Source organism: Aethalodelphis obliquidens, unplaced genomic scaffold, assembly GCF_003676395.1.
Source record: "Aethalodelphis obliquidens isolate GAN/ISIS:26980383/991018 unplaced genomic scaffold, ASM367639v1 scaffold6, whole genome shotgun sequence".
Taxonomy (NCBI): domain Eukaryota; kingdom Metazoa; phylum Chordata; class Mammalia; order Artiodactyla; family Delphinidae; genus Aethalodelphis; species Aethalodelphis obliquidens.
Genome location: NW_020837950.1, coordinates 38739570 through 38757058, shown reverse-complemented (window position 1 = coordinate 38757058; position 17489 = coordinate 38739570). Strand labels below are relative to the sequence as shown.

Here is a 17489-nt window from a genome sequence, read left to right as displayed (position 1 = left end):
GATTTTAGTCGATGTTAAGTCAGCTTGACTCTAACTTGACAGTGAACATCCTCTTAGGCGGCATTAATAGAAGCACAGAGGCTGGAACAGGGAGGTAATGGTCCTGCCTCCTCTCCACCTCCTGTTGACGCCGAGTATTGAGTCCATTCTCGGAACCACATTTGACTTTTGAGGCCAATAAATTCCTGCATTCAGAGACTAATAAGTAAGACCAGCAGCCACAAGTGTATTTCACGTAAAGAATTCCTTAAGGGATTGAGAACATTTAGCTTACAGAAGAGAGAAGACTTGCGTGGGGGGCACACAATAGCTGAACTCGATTCAGAGTGAGAAAGAACTGTGAGCTGTGGTGGAGCGGATGGCCCGGAAGAAGCAGGGGCTCCCTGCATGCAAGCAGAGCAGGGTGTTACTTCCTGGAGTTATACTCTATGTCAGCTAGCAAATTGCAGGTTCAGATAGGCCAGGAGTGGACCGAGCTTTGGAAGTGGAGGGTATGTGCCAGCAATGCCAAACCCATGCAGTTTGGGGAGCCAGTAGAATGGGAATTAAAATGTTTAATGAGATTAAAGTGTGAACCTGAAGACAATGAGATGTAAAGAGAAAGCTGGGGCAGAGAGATTGGGGAGGAAGAGGTTGAGAACATGATATGCTTTTACTTTTCCTTGAGGTTAAGAGTCCTAGACCTGTTTTAAAATGGAATTGCATTGAGCTTCATGGGTCATTAAGCCCTACGGTGCTACTCAGCTTTTGAAAATTGTCATGAGTTCGTTCATTATGTCATTAGCACTAAGAATCTAAGATTTTACTTTTTTAATTTCTTAAAAGGAGATAGGGGCTTAGTATTAGAAAATAATACCTTTCAGGTTGCTTGAAGGTTAGTTGCTAATATCAGAAATTAGACCACTAAATTCATCTCAACTCCTGTTAATTGTCCTTGTCCCCTCCGTGTGACCCTCCCTATTGTCTGCTCCTCAGGATCTATGAAGCTGGCGTAGAAGGCTGGAACTAGAAGAATCACTGTCTCTCCTCTTTCAAGTACACATTTCTCTCTCTTTCTCTCTCTCTCTCTCTCTCTCTCTCTCTCTCTCTCCCTCTCCCTCTCCCCCTCTCCCCCCACCCCCCGCCCCTCTATTAGAAAACATACGCTGAATTCTGGAAACTGCAAACCAGTAAGGTTGGCACTGGTTCTCAGCAAAATTCCAGAACAGGTTATTTAACCACTGATGACAGTTTCCTTAGATCAAGAATGTCTGTGTCTTCTTTTCTAGTGAGGTTTCCAGACTGATGGGGTAGAGCACTTTATATATTCAACTAACATTTATGTTATATATATGCACACATATATATGCATGTATATATGTAATGTGTATAACATATATACATGCAGCGAACATTTATAACATTCAGCTAACAGACACTTACAGCATGCCTCCCGAAGGCATCATACAGAGAAAGTGGGAAGTGAACCCAGAATGCCATATTTTAAAACCTCCTAGGGCCCAGCACATTTGAGTGCTTGGTGGATGAGAAATAAGATGTTCCAGGCAAAACAGCAGTGCCAAAGGGCAGAGGCGGAAAGAGGAGGCTGGATCAGGGAAGGGCTCTGAGGGTCTGGGCTCTGGGGTGGGTGTGGGAAAGCAGGCAGAGAAACTGGTTTGTAGGTGCCCATTGCTTTGGCAGATTTTCAGCCAGTGGCGTGGAGAGGCCTGGCTGACCAGTTTACTTTGTGGGGTGAAAAAGAGGGAAGAGTCAAAATGTCCTGAGATTTTCTAACTTGGGGAATCGAGAGAGAGAGGGGGGGGGGCTCTTTCTCTTTGTGGGGACAAGGAGGGGCTGAGAGTAAGTCAGGAGGATCGAGCGTGAGTGGTTGGATGACTAAGGCTTTGGGACATGTAGCTTTTGAGGCACCGGTGGGACACACAGTAGACGGTTGAATACGCTCCTGGAACACAGGAGGGAGGCAGGGGCTGGGTGGGCATTTTCTGTAGATGGTAAATTAAGCTATGGGTGGAAGGGGTGGGTTAAGCAAGAATGTGTCAGTGCTGAGCTTCATTAAGTTTCTGAGGTGTGCAAAGGCGGAAGAGGCAAGGAAAGAAGGTGAAGCAAAGTTGTCAGAGGTTTAGGAAGAGAACCTGGGGAGAGTGGGGTCCTGGAAGCCGAGGGAGTATGGTGCTTCAGGAGGGGCTTGTGCAAGGACTGGGAGAGTGGCTGCCACCCCTCCAGGGCCCTGTACGCGCTGAAGGGTGGCCTCGTGCAGTAGAAATTAGGGTGGAAGTGACAGGAGGAGGCTCAGACTCCTTGCTTATTACTTGCTTATTACTAAACAATTGCTGAAAGGAAAGAAGTGAAAAAGAACAGTTCATACATGTAATCCCTTAACACACTCACTGCTGTGACCCCAGCACCGAAGGAATGTCTGTGGCCATGCCAGGCTCTTTTGTGGGTGACCAGTCACTGGGAGCTTCTCTAGCACGGGGATGGGGACAGGACTCAGACAACCCTCACTGTGACTTCAGCAGAGTCGTCGCGCTCCAGAGCTGTGACGGTTCTGAACTTTTAGCTATAATTGGTATTGATGCATTTTTCAATTATGACTGAAGGGAAGTGGATTTGGAATTTAGTTAGTGGGCCTCCAGATTAGACTTGGGAACATGATCCTTGTGAAAAGTCGTTTTAGCTTATCAGTAGTTGGCAAACATTTGTACAACAGTGGTTGTTCTGACTGTCCTTTGGCTGCCTACTAAACTGGACAGCAAGCTGTGTCCACTGATTGAATGAAAAAAATAACGATTTTGTGTTACAGGGAACTTTTTACAATAAGCCAGAGGGCCTTACCGGAGTCTCTTTAATCTTTAACAATGGCTGTCTCTTGCGGAGGCAAATTATGCAAATCAGTACTTAGTGTTTCATAATCAATCAGGTCTTTGTTGGAAGTGTTATGAGCGCCAGAACAGAATTCCTGTGGCGGGGGAGAGTAGTTAGGGGAGTTGCAAGTCAGGCCACTGCTGTGATCTGCAGAGGACACTGGTGGCTGCTTTGAACCCCCCTGCAGTGAAAATGCAGTCGTGCTTTGAGAAGAATCCCTCAGTTTTGTAGCAGGGTTTTTGTTTTACAGTTTATCTTGCTTTGGGTAATTTACAAAACACCCACGAAGGAGCTGCTAGGAGGTCTGTGCTGTGGATGACACACATAAACAAAACTGGGCCCGCCGCCTGGGACGGCAGATGGCAGCCATGCTCCAGAGCTGCCTTTGTGTTGAACCTGCCAGGAGTGCAGTGTTTTAAAACCTTGGACTCATCCAAGTGCACGTGTCTGTTTCAAAACAGTGTCATTTCAGCTTCAGCCTGCACAGCACAATTAACCTTTAATAATCCTTTGATTCTAGATCAAAAATACAGAACCAGAGAAAATTTTAAAGCCCTTGGGAAAAAACTGTGATATTTTTGAGAGTTCCTGTTACTACTCCTGCTATAATACATGTGTTGCCATCTAGTGGATAATGTAAAGTATATAGCAGACTTACTGTGTTTGGAGTTTATTTTACCCTGCTAGTAATTCTTGAAGCGGATAGAAAGTCAGTTCAGTTCGGAGCATTAAATCATTTTTGGAGAGCCGCTTTGGGCTAGGCATATGCCTGAGCAGATTATGTCCGATAGACATGAAAACATTTCAAAACAAGATGGTGACATCCCTGAAAAAGAGATGCTTGTGAGGGGTCCTTAACCTGGCCTGGAAATGGCAGAGAAGACTTCCGGGAGGTGTATCCCCTGAGCAGAGTAGGAGTAAGTCAGAAGACCGGGATTGGGAGATGGGGGAGGGCTCTGAACCCGGAGAAGTCAGCAGGGCCAGGAACACTAGGGGGTCCCAGGCTCAAGGAATTGGATTTGACCCTGAGGGGCCTGGGGAGTCAGTCAGTATACACTCTTAGTTAGGCAAGGTTTACCATTTTGTTTAAAAACATTTTTTTGTCTGGTTGCAAAGATTACACATACGAAGTGTAGAAAAATTTTAAGGTACGAAAAGGTATTAGGAAAAAGCAAAGTCTTCAAATCTTAACCACCCAGACAGCCATCAGTGTTTTGATGAGCAGTCTTTTAGATTCCTCTCTCTCTCTGTGGGTTCAGCTTCAGGTCTGTATTTCATATAATTTACCTAAGTACATGCTGTGCACAACCTTGGTTTTCCCTCCATTCAGCAACATGCTTGTGGGCAACCATCCATGGGGTTGAGTCCCTGGGGCTGAGTCCATGTCAAGCAGTGCACATATTGGGATGTCTTTGTTTGGTCTCTCCTAGTAAAAGCTTTATGTGTAACAACAGGTAATGTGAGAATCTGTTTTTCCCTGTCAAATGCATCTAACATAGGGACCACTGCTACTGTTTTTTATAATCAGTCTGCTTATACGGTAGGTGTGTTTTGTGGGGAAGTTCAGTGTCTTGATGATTTTTGAAATTAGCCTTATTCGAATACAGTCACTTAAAAGTGAACTTGATTTATCTTCAGAGAAAGAAAAGGATGAGTCACATGAATGCCTGTCATTTTAGAATGGAGTTTAAACAACTGTTTAGTTGAGTATCAGCTTTGTGGAGAAGCCAGATCCTGGCTGACCCTGGAGTGTGGCTCTTGGCTTTGCGCTGACCCATAGCTGTTGACATTGCATTTGACCTGAACAAGGCATCTCAGCATTGGGTACTTTTGATCTTAAAACGTTCTGTGTGCACTGTGGTGAGAGCAGCCCTCAGAGACCCACTGCGCTCGGATGGGATGGTAGGTTTGTCTTCGTGGGCAGACTTGCAGAGGCTGAAAGCACACAGGTACCTGGTTTGGGAGTCACAGTCCCCTGTTTATTTTGAACCATTTATATGAAATGTGTTACTTCAGTGTCTTCTTATCTGTAAAGTGGGATTATAGTGGAACCTATCCCACAGGGTTATTAGGAGAAGTAAATGAGCTAATTGATGCACAGTGTTTAGACTGATGCCGGCCACACAGCATGTGCTCGATAAAAGTTAGCTATTAACTCGTGCTATTTCTATTTTTAAAGAATCATTTTTACTGCCCTCCCGTTGTAGTGAAGCTCAGGGAGATTAAGCAACTTGCTCAAAATTTCAGTTGGCAAAGGTTAAGAGTTTAGGGAGTTTATTAAAAACACCTCTTTTTTCCCAGCACAATTTTGGAACTACCTGAAAGAAATACAGGAGTCAGAACGTGAAAAAGCCAAACGGAGAACCTGGCTTTAGATTTGTGGCCAAATATGGGTGGAGCGCTGGCCAGAACAGACCCTCTCTGCCTGTTGCCGAGTGTGCTCACTGCTGTCTCCAAACCCTACACCAGTAAGTCCTCTTCCCTCAGACGCGTGAGTGAAGCATTGGGAGACAGAAGAGGAAGTTTGTCCAGCTGGGGTCCCTCCACACGAAGCCTGAAGGGGGTGGGGGGAATCAAGGTCCCTTTCAGAGTAAGTGGTGGAGATTGAGCAGAGATTAGAACCAAGAAGCTCAACCAACTCCCTGGATTCCGTACCTGTTTCTCTCGTCTGCCCTGCTCCACCCAAACCCCTCAGTCTTTTGCCCGGAGTCTGCTCCTCTGCTCATACCCCGCCCCGCACTAGGCGAGGAGGTAGAGGAACTCAGACACGGGGAAGAGACCCAGTCCTGGAAGTTGCCTTCATTACTTGTTTAAACTGTGTTTTGAGGCAGTTTGATGATTGATACTCAGGGTGAACGGGTCGCCATTGCACCGCCAGTCTTTCTGACCATCCTGGTTCCTTGCTCACAGCTGTGGGCCTTCCTCCCAGCATCCTTGCGAATTCCAAGCCTCCCGTGTCACAAACACAAGGAATAACAGCCGAGCTAGGAGGAGGAGACTTCAGTGGTAAAAACAGGCACTTTGGATATGGGCACGTTCCTACTTTGAGTGGCTTATAAAACGAGCGCTCTACGTGGAAACATTCAAAAAACCGTTCTTGCAGATCTTTCTGTATCCACTGTAGTTGAAAACATTTTAAAAATCAATATATACAAATGCTGTCACATGAAACCCAGTTTATATTTCTGTGAAGAAAAGCCTCAAACTTAAATAAGCTAAATAGTAATAGTTTATTAGTCTTTTGACCATATAATGTAGAATAAATAACTTAGCCTTTGAGTCATACAGACCCGTGATCCATGCCACTTCTTCCCCTTATTATCCTGTGACCGACCTCACGTGGGCCTCAGTTTCCATGTTTATCAAACGGGAATGGGGGTAACGTCTAACTCAACTGATTGTTATAGGGGAGCCGATGACGGCACATAGTGAGCAATTCACACACTTCCTGGCACACACATGCCTGGTATGTCACTCTTGGGTAACATCAGGTGTGTAGTGCACTGTTGAATACAGACACAAGACAAAACAGCTTGCTGTTGCTCACTGGATGCTTTTCTCGGTTCCCAGTCATCCCTCTTTGTGATTACTATACTGGGAAACTGCACTTGCCACCTGCCAAGAATCTGTGCTTAAATCTGGGCATTAAGAACTCAAGCCTGATACTTAGAATGCTGGGTTCCATTCAGGCTTCCTGAGCAAATGTGTTCCTGAGCAAATTACTTACCCTGTCTCTGACTTAGTTTCCTCATCTGTAAAATAGGTGTGATGATGTTACCCATCTTGTGTAGCTGGGAGAATTTGATGAGCTAATGTGTGGGGAGATCTTGGAAGAGAGCCTGGCACGTAGTAAACTCAATGAAGGTTTTGTTGGTGGTGGTTTTTTTTAAATGGCATTGATCCACTTAAATGGAACTTTAAGCAAGGCTTGCAAGTACTTAGAAATAAAATAGCTAGAGATTTTGCGTGGGGTTGAGGTGTTGGTTCAAATGTGGGTTATTACTAGTTTGGCAGCAGAAAATCTGTACTTCAGAATCACCAAACATGTTAAAAGAGACTGCAAAATGGGAGATTTTTTAAAAAATCATGTTTTGTTAAGAAAACATGTCAAGTATATACTAAAGTAGGCCGAGAGTGTAAGGAGCCCGCCTGTGCGCACGTGCCCATCTTCAGCTGTCAGCGCAGGACTGATCCTCTTTCCTGTGTTCCTCCCCACCTCCATATTATTTTGAAGCAAATCTCAGGTATCATGTCATAAGAAATTGGGATCACATCTGTTGTACTTTAAGGGAAACTTCTTGTAAGCATGTTTTCTGGGATGCCTGCAGGGCCTTCTTGTTCCTGGCACTTATCCCCTTGCACCATTCTACCCTGGTGGACTGAAATTAGCTAAAGCTGGGGGGTGCTGCTGGGTCTAGCCTACGTAGTAGATTCCTTTGGGCCCGTTCAAACTTTTCATTGAAAACTATGACTCCTTTTTTTTAAAAAAAAAAAACCGTTTTGGATAAGGCTTTAAACAGGTATGCTATGACTGAATGTTTGTGTCACCCCAAAATTCATATGTTGAAGCCCTACTACCCAATGGGATGGTATTTAGTGGTGAGGCCTTTGGGACCTAATTAGGTCATGAGGGTGGAGCCCTCGTGAATGGGATCGGTACCCTTAGAGGAAGAGACACAAGACCACCATCTGAGGTTTCAGCAAGAAGGCAACTCTCTACAAATCAGGAAGAGGGCCCTCACCAGGCACCAGATATGCTGGCACCTTGACCAGGACTTTCCAGCCTCCAGAACTGTGAGAAATAAGTGTTTGTTGTTAAAGTCACCCAGCCTGTGGTATTTTGTTATAGCACCCCAAACTGAGACAAAGTGTATTAGTTTCTTATTGCTGCTGTAACAAATTACCACAAGTTTGGTGGCTTAAAACAAGAAAAACGTACTATCTTCTAGTTCTGTAGGTCAGAAGTCTAAAATGGGACTCCCTAGACTGAAATCAGGGTGCTGGCAGAGCTCTGTTCTTTTCTGGAAATGCTAGGGGAGAATCCATTACTTTGTCTTTTCAAGCTTCCAGACGTTGCCTTCATCCTCTGGCTCCCTTCCTCCATCTTGAAAGCCAGCAATGTTGGATTGAGCTGTTCTCCCGTTGCATCGCTTTGACTCTCTCTTCTGCCTCCCTGTTCTCCATTTAAGGACCCTGTGATTACATAGGGGCCTACCTACCTGGATACTCCAGTATTAATCCAGGGTATTCTCCCTATTTTAAGGTCAACTGATGAGCACCGTAATTCCATCTGTCACAATAATTCCCCTTTGTCATGTAACATAATATAGTCACAGGTTCCAGGGGTTAGGACTTGGACATCTTTGGGTGGAGGTAATGGCATTACCCTGACTACCACAGTAGGTATAATCCTTTGGGGATTATTCAGTACCCACTACCTATTCAACATTTAGTAAAAGTTTCTGAGGCTCTGCTTTGCGCCAGGAACTGTGCCTGACAGGTTCTGGGGAAAGAGAGAGGACCCTTTAACCTCTAGGAGCTTGCACTCTGGTGAAGAGAAACCAGTCGGTAATGAGTCATTGTGGTCTGTGGGGAGCGCGGCAGGACTGAGGCCGCTCAGGACTTTTGGAGCTGAATTGTGAAGGGCCTTGAGTGCTGCATTTGGGGTTTGGACTCAATCCCATTGGTTAGGCCCAGAGATGACAATTAGCTGCCCTTTGGCAAGTCGGCCGGCAGAGATGCTTCCTTTGGCTGCAGTGTGTTTTAAAAGCAGAATTCCTCCCTGCCCAATGCACCGCACCCTCCATTCCTCTTGCTTTACTGCTCCTGGCCCCTTGCAGGCAGGGGTTGGGGAAGGGAATGGAAACCACTGAAATGTATTAAACTTAACTTGATTAAATCTTGTATGTGGTACAGTAAATACCTTGTTTGCACATCTCTTAAATTTTTTTCCCAACAATCTTAAAAGTCAGATTTTAAAATGCAGCGTCAGTGGAAAATAGGAGTAAGAGTGTGAGGAAGGCAGCTGTGGCTTAGTTGTGGAAGACGGGACAAATTTGAACTCAGAGTCCCAGGCTTGCCTCTGAGCCCCACCAGGCACTAACCATGTGACTGGGAACAAGTCACTTAGCTTCTGCAAGATTCACTTTCCCAACCTGGTTAATGAGCGTGGTGACGTCAGTGCCCACAATGGGCTGCTGGGAAAGAACAAGGTCGTGTGTGGGGAAGTTCCTCACGGAGCCAGGGATGCTGGACAGACTCTGGCTGTCTCAGTTGTTGTTTGTAATCTGGTAAATAAATGAATATTGTGGCCATAGTTCAGTTTTTCTTCGATTCATGCTCTTATAGATGCCTAAGGGTGCTTTTCTGAACCATATTTGCTTTTAGTCTAGACTCTGTGAGAAATTTAACTGAACCCTTACTGACCTGTCTCCAGACAAATGCTGAATGTTTCTTTAGTGGTAAATACTATTTTTGCATTTAAACATTTACTCATTCCACAAATACTGACTGACACCTTCTGGGCTTCATGTTGTGCTTAGAGCCATGTGGGAAGCTGTGCAGCCCCTCCTTGCATGGTTCCTAACCCCCAAGAAAGAGGCGTGCATGCAAAAGTGAAGCCAGGGGACGTGGCTGTGTGTAGCTGAGTGCCCAGTGGGTGGGATGCAGAAGTGCTTTTAAGTTCAGAGCAAAGTGAAAATTAGCCTGAGTTGGCCTTGACAGAAAAACTTTCATGAAAAAGATGAAAGTTCAGCACATCCTTCAAGGATGGGGCTCCGTATGTTTGGAATAAGTACAAAGGACATTAGGAGGAAACTAGTGTGAGCTGTGGTCAAAGGACAGAGCAGGCCACCAACTTAGTTAATCATTCTCTCCTTCTGGAAACACTTTTGTCCATGTTGACCATGATCCTAGGTTTCTTCCTACCTCTTTTTATTTTATTTGTTTCTTAATCCCTCATTCCACACACATTACCTGACACATGCTTTAGTACTAGAAATGAGCCATCACAAATTCCGTCCTCTGTACTTTTGTGTCTGTTTTGTTCATCCGTGGAAGTAGGGAAAATGGAGACTTGCTGTGTAGGGATAAATTGTTGCTCCTGCATCTTTTCTTTAATTCTCCTGTTCTGCATGGGCTCTATTTATACACTTGATAGCTCCAGCCTTAGAATCCATCCCCTAGAACACTTGGAAGAAGGAATATTTTTCTATAAAATTTTGGATATAAGACATATAAGGAAGGGAATTGGCCTTTATTGAGTACATGCTGTGTAGTTACTAGACATGTACTATCTCATTGAATCTCGAAGTTCCTTAGAGATCATCTCTTCGTTATGTCACAGATCACAACAATTATAGGAAGAAGGAACCATCATCGGTAAGAGACCAAGACCCAGGAATGTGGGTGACTTTCCCAAAGCCACCCAACAAGTCAGTGATCATACAGGAGTCTAAAACCAGAGATACCCAGTTTGTAGCTTCAAAATCTTTTTACTACCTGCATTCCATTCTCTACTAATTTAAAATTTGTTGCACATGAGCGTAACATATTTATCCATATAAATCGTTTGCTTTCTTTTCATTATAGATTTCACACATTGGCAAACTGAGAGATTTTCTTCTCGAACACAGGAAAGATTATATTAATGCTTATAGGTAAGTGTCTATTTCTTACCATGATTTTAGTGACTGTTCTTTTCCACACCTATATTCCTTTTGAGCTTTTTGTCCTCACTTTTTACTAACTTAGGGTTGTAATGGGGAAGGTCAGTTTGGCAGTGGAAGAATATCTGCAGAGCAAAAAGGGGCTCCCCCCAGCCAAGGTAAGCTCAGCCATACCCCATGTCCTCAAAGTCACCATATCCTCACAGCAATGTCCCCTATTCTGATGTTCCCATGTGTCTGTAGCTCTTTGTGTGCCATATATGTTGTGAAACATGCAGAGAGAAATGGGGCAGTTTCTCATTGAATGCATATTGCTGAGCAAATGAAGAGATAATGCAGGTCATGTAAAAATGCCATTTGGAAAGACAAGAGCTCTTGCCTCTAGTGAAGAAACTTTTGGTTAGGTTGATTTTTAAAAAGAAAAAGCATTTTGATCGAGCCTTCCAAAGTGGCTTCTGGAATAGACTCCAGCTCTCAGTAGACACAGGAACACCGCCGTGCAGATATCATGCCTCCTGCTCTTCCCTGACCTACATTTGCACCTGGCTTTAGTGTGGCATTTCTACCATAGGAGTCAGCTTCAAGTGTATTACCTAAATTAATGGAAAAGTTGGATTAGACATACGAAGTGACATCATTAGAAGCATCTTTTTAGGAGTTCATCGTTATAAAACAAGGGATTTTGCCCTTCAGAAGCCTTCCTATCACAGTTAGAAAATACAGAAAAAATCTGATTTTTAAAAAAACTTTGTCAATATATGCAAAAGTGAAAATGTTTCATATAAATTCTTTAACGGAGAAAATAATTATGCCCCAGGTGAATTTTAAATAATCTCTACCAGTTTGTCTACTTTATACTTTTAACTGTATTTCATTTGCATAATTTTGGAATATACTAAATTATTCTAATGCTTAGTACCAAGAAAACCTTATTTTAAAGTTCTCAGTTAAAATAGTTGGTCACCACTAGATGGCAGTGTAAATTTTATTTCTAAAGGTGTATGTACATCAGATGCTAATTTTATAGTGCATAAAAATGGAAGCGACAGTCATTTTGGAAAGCTTAATAAAACTGGTATAAGCCTGTCAGTTCCAGCTCCTTTCTTTAGTACTTTACAACTTAGGTTAAATAAGTGGTTGTAGAGATCTCTCATGGAAATCCATTATTAACTCCCCTTTTCCTTGAAAAGGCATCCAGCCAGGTGAATGCTTTAAAGGTTGGTTTAGTTCAAGCCACCCTGTCCCCTTATTAACCGTGCAAACCTGAGAAAGTCACTTAATCTGTAAAATGCAGTGTCTTCCTCTAAACCAGGGGTCAGCAAACCACAGCCTATAGGCCAAGTCCAGTCCGCTGCCTATTTTTGTACAGCCTGTGAGCTGAGAATAGTCCTTATATTTTTAAATGGCTGGAGGGAAAATAATAGCAATAGGGACTTCCCTGGTGGCTCTGGTTAAGACTCCTCCCTCCCAATGCAGGGAGCCCGGGGTCGATCCCTGTTCGGGGAACTAGATCCCACATGCATGCCGCAACTAAGACCTGGTGCAACCAAAATAAAGAAAGAAAGAAATATTAAAAAAAAAAAAAAAAGAAGATGAAATTAAGGGAAGATGCTGGGCCAGTGCCCCACCTCCTCTTCCCTGGTTAATCAAATACACTGTCCCTCCTAACAGTATACTTGTAATACATAAGAAATAAAACCAGTTTTAAAAAATAATAATTATTATTATAATAATATTTTATCACATAAGAAAATTATATGAAATTAAATTTTTGGTGTCTGTAAATAAAGCTTATTGGAACAGCGCCACACCCATTCATTTGAATGTTATCACTGGCAGCTTTTACACTATGACAGCAGAGCTGAGTGGCTGTGACAGGCTGTGTGGCCCTCAAAGTCTAATATGTCTACTCTGTGGCCCCTTTCAGAAAAGGTTTAAGGAGCCCTGCTGTAAATAATGAGAGTGATGATCACTTGCCGCTTGTCAGGAGATTCAAATAAGACAGAACAATTGAAATGCAGTGCAAAAGGAAAAAACAATGAGGGGACTTCCCTGGTGGTGCATTGGTTAAGAATCTGCCTGCCAGTGCAGGGGACACGGGTTCTAGCCCCGGTCCGGGAAGATCCCACATGCCGCAGAGCAACTAAGCCCGTGCGCCACAACTACTGAGCCTGCACGCCACAACTACTGAAGCCCGCGTGCCTAGAGCCCGTGCTCTGCAGCAAGAGAAGCGACTGCAGTGAGCAGCATGCATACTGCAATGAAGAGTAGCCCCCGCTCGCCGCAACCAGAGAAAGCCCGCGCGCAGCAACGAAGACCCAATGCAGCCAAAAATAAATGAATTAAATAAATAAAATTTTTTTAAAAAGCAGTGGATTTACAAAAAGATTATAAGGCTGCTATTCTGTAACTTTGCAGTAGTTTTAAACTTTTGATTATAATGGTGGGATTAAGGCATTTCTCCTCGAACAGCACAGCTCAGCTCCACAGTGTGTCAGTGTTTCCAGAGCAGGTGTGGACTTAACTCCAAGTCCTCATGCCCCTGCTCAGGACAGTGGGCAGCTGGCCTCGGCCTCCCCCTTTCCCGGCTACCATGGCAGCACACTCTGGGGCGGAGGACCAGGCTCCCTGGAGCCTATCTCACCCTGCCACTTACTGATTGTGTGGCTGCAGCGTCAGCAGAACTAGAGCTCCTGAGGCTTTCTTAGTCTTGACCAGTCATTACCCCATTATAGAAACTCAGTCTTTAATTCCTTTTCCCAGTTGCAGTTCATGGCCAGCCAGTGCAGTCTGAGTTTCACTCCTACCCCTGTTTTGGTCCCTTTGTAAGATCAGGGACTTTGAGGGTCAATCACACCTAGGTTCTAGTCCCAGTTCTGCCATGTATTAATCATGTAAGTGTATACAGCTCACTTCACATCTTTGTGCTTGCTTTTTTTGTTTGTTTTTAAATAAAGTGTGAATAATGTTCTTGTGAGAATTAAAAGAGATGTGTGAGAGTTCCTGGCACATAGAAGTCCCTTGGTGAATGGTACCTGAATTGGAATCCCATTTGACCTGTGATGAGGTTGCGTCAGGGGTCAGTTGATAAAGAAAGCACCTCTAATTTCCTGCCAGAAGGGGGAGGGAGGGAGAGAAAGAGAGAGAGAGGATGCCAGAGTCAAGTCGACCTGACAGAGATGGACGTGTTCTCAGCGTGATCACTAGTGAAACCTAGGGTGGCGGCAGAGGTTAGGTCTGCAGGAGGGTGACCTTGCTGAAGGCTCCTGAATTAGACGCACTCAGCCATTAGTGCCACTGAACGGTCACAGCCCCGGAGCACAGAGAGCACAGAGGCCCCTGATAGCATATGAGAGAGAGGGCAGGCAGACCCAGAGGAGAGGACAGAGAGGAGCCGTGGCTCCACGTGTGTTCACGCCCATGCCCAGGTCCTTCTGCCAGGCTGCCAATCAGAGAAGTCCCTGCCCCCAAGGGAGGGGCAGGAGGGAGGATGCTGAGGTTAGGTGTCACGCTAGAGGAGTGGATTCATGTAGAAACAGGAGGACTAGGGAGTAAGCATTCCCCTCCATGCCCTACATTCTCTCCAGATGGAGAAAGGCCATCCTTATCTTCTCCCATCAAGCTCTCCCTCCCAAAGGTGGTAGACTGTTTAAAGCCTTTCTTTTTTTACTGCTCTGCCTCCCAATGCAATGTGCTGGCCTTGGCTTGTTACTGAGAAGATTTTGGATGGAGTGTGATCATGGAATGGAGAGAAATATTACCTTCAGACCCGTAAAGCTATGTTAGCTTGGCATAATTAGGAAGCTGTAATCTTTTCCACAATGTAGAGCTCAGACTTTATTGACCCATTTAATTTTTTTTAAATAATGACATTTTACTAGAGCAGAACAGCATGCTACCTAGGTAGCCTCTGGCTGGATCTCTTGAATGATTTTAATTAAAACTGATTCCTCCACTTCTGGTAGACGTACCTTTTCCTCAATATCCTGGCAACGAAACAGTACCACCTGGGGGAGAAACTTGGTTTTTGTTGTTGTTACTAATAGAATAACCATACTGTCAATTTCCAGTTTAAAAGGTTAATATATAATGTCTCCTAAAGGAATATCACCTTTTAATTGAGTAATAAGTTTTATCAAATTAACCTTTAGACCTTTTCAGTTTCACTGAGCTGAGTTTCCATTAAGTCAAAATAGAGTAGGAGGATGTTAATCTAATGTTTTTGGAATTAGTCGTTTATAGGTCTGCTCCGTCCACAGGGTACATAGCCGCTTGGAAGTGGGTACCTGTCTTATTTATTTGTTCCTGACCCCGTTAGCCTCCGTTTCCAGAGAGATGGTTTCTATTAGGGGCGGCACAGGACTCGCCACCCCTCTGCTCACTGCTCTCACTCCGCCCGCCTTGACCTGACCGGGGAGTTGGGAGGAGGGTGGAGCGTGCTTGCCCAGCCCCTTCCCCTGTCTCTTGGGTCTTCTGCCTCAGGTAGAGTACATTCTGTCCGGGGTTACCATGTTAAGCCAAACTAGTTAAGAAAACAAAATATTGGGGAGGGTTGGGATAGGGAAATAGGTCTCTGTTGCTTTTCAGGTTCTGCTGAGGGGAGGACCATCCATTCCCCAGGAACCTGTGGGCTTCCTTCTCTCCTTCCAACGACCCCCCGCCCCCGAAAATGTGGACCCTGGGGTTGGGGCGTGGGAAGGTGCCACAATGAGGGAGGAGAGGAGCCTGGCCTCCTGGTTGGCCCTGGGAAGAGCCTCAGGCTTACTCCTCCCTCTTCTCTTGGGGTCCTGTCATCAGGATGGACACATTCCCTGCCTCTCTGTGCCTCCACTTTTCCAGGGAAGGCTCTGGAAGGGGGGGTGCCCACAGGTCTCGGGGTGGGAGTGAAATAAATCCGGGAGGGACCTATTAAGGAGCACAGTTGTGTAGCTGTGTGTCAGGCCTCTTCAGGTCGGCCTCATGCATTAAGTGAGGTCATTCAGAAAGTATTTGGCTCTTGAGATATTGATTTATCAGCCTCCTAAATCCTAGGTATTGCTCGTGATGATGGGATGCAGTAATGAACAGACAGACAAATGTCCCTGCCTTTATGGAACTTATATTTTGGAGAGGACGATAGACGAGAAACAAAATAAATGAGTAAAACATAATAGTGTTAGAGCAGGATAAATGCTTTTAGGGGGAGGGGAGAAGGGAAAATAGAAAATGTCAGGGAGGGTACAAGTTTATAAACGTAGCTTAGGGAAGGACTTTTTAAGATGGGGGGGACATTGAGTAAACACCTAAAAGAAGTAAGCAGTCAGTTGTTTATCTAGATATCATCCAGGGAAAGGACATTCCAGAAGGAGAAGACGGCAGCAAGTGTAAGGTCCTAATGCAGGAGGATGTCTGGAGGGTTCAAGGAACAGCAGGGAGGCCAGGGTGGCTGGAGCAGGAGGGACTGGGGAGTGTGGGGGGTGGTAGTTAAAGATGAGCTCAGAGGGGGCAGCAGCCAGATCTCGTGAGCCGTCTTAACGGCTCATGTAGCTCTTGTGAGGACCTCGGCTTTTACTCTTACGGGGGAAGCACTAGAAGGTCCGTACAGAGGGTTGATAGGGTCTGAGTAACTTTCTAACAGATCAGTAAGGCTAGTGTGTTAGAATAATCTGTGGAGGGACACGACAGAAGCAGCAGACCAGCTGGGAGGCTACGGTTACGTTACAGTCCAGGCGAGAGATGCCAATGGCATGGCCCAGAGGGGTTAGCAGTGGATGTGATAACGAGGTCACATTCTGGAATTATTTTGAAGGTAGAGCCAACGAGATTTGTTAATGGATTAGCTGGGAGCTGGGAGAGAAAAAGAGGTGCAAGGATGACTCCAGGTTTGGGGCCTGAGCAGCTAGAAGGAATGGAATTGCCATCAACCCAGATGGGGGAGCATGTTTGAAGAGAGCGGGCAGGAGCTCAGTTTGGGGCATATTTGCAACACAGGTTAAACATCTGAATAGAGACGTTGAGCCGGCAGTTAGATATACGTGTCTCAGGTTCAAGGAGAGGTTCAAGCTGAAGACATAAATTTGGACTTGTCATTGTAGAACTGGTATATACGCCGACCAAAAAAAAGCCACGAGCCTAGCTGAACTCACCAAGGGAGCAACGTAGACAGTGGAGAGATTGAGGGACTGAGGGTAAAAGGTATCAACAAAAAGCCTGAAAACGAGCAGCAGCCGGGGAGATAGGAGGGAAACGGGAGAGTGTGTTGTCGGGGAAGACAGAGGAGAAAGCAAATCAGGGGAAGGGGAGCCATTAGCTCCATCCAATCTGTGGAAAGTAACTGAGGGGAAGGATGACCCAGGGGTGACCCTGGGGAGTGAGGACCACAGTGGGGGGATGAGGGCAAAAGGCCCTTTGGATGGGGTCGAGAGAGAATAGTCAGGAAGATGGAGACAGGGTTGTAAGCGTCTCAGAGGAGTTTTACTGAAAAAAGCGGGGAAATTGGACAGTAACTGATAGGAGACATGGATTTGAGAGGTTTCCTTTTGTTTTTTAAGTTGGGAGAAATAACAGCATGTTTGTATGTGGCTAGGAAAGATCCAGTAGACGGGGAAAATTGATTTTATTAGGAACTAACACGTGTAGTGTTCACTGTGTGCCAGACACTGCCTGAGCACCGTGTCTGCGCAGTAATTCTTTTACGGTTGATGGTGCACGAGAGAGAAACTGGGGCCAACCTGGTGCCCAGGTGGAGGGGCAGAGCTAGGAGATGGACACCTCATCCTTAGTAGCTGGGGAGAAGGCACAGTGTGCCGGCCCATGGGAAGCGAGGTGGGGAGAGCTTGGAGGAGCTCTCAGAAACCAGGAAGCACAGTTATTACTGATGCTGCAGATGGGGACGGAGGTGTTGGAGGTTTGAGCTGTGAGGAGAAGATAGGAAACAGGCACCTGGGAGAGTGGGAAAGCAGACACAGTGAGAACATA

The 17489-nt window shown here is 45.2% G+C and overlaps 1 protein-coding gene across 3 annotated transcripts in view; it reads left to right on the top strand.

Moving 5' to 3' along the window:
* The window catches only part of STX18 (syntaxin 18), a 120923-nt gene that overhangs the window by 57340 nt on the left and 46094 nt on the right, over positions 1-17489 (top strand). Inside the window, exons 1-2 of one of the 3 annotated variants that reach the window (XM_027103375.1) lie at positions 5214-5333; positions 10456-10523. Coding sequence is in view for 1 of the 3 variants with exons in the window: in XM_027103374.1 (XP_026959175.1) it covers positions 10456-10523 (68 nt within the window). In the remaining 2 variants the exon portion in view is untranslated. Of the gene's footprint in view, positions 1-5213; positions 5334-10455; positions 10524-10617; positions 10691-17489 lie in introns of those variants that run through there. The other 2 variants (XM_027103376.1, XM_027103374.1) reach the window with 2 other exon arrangements.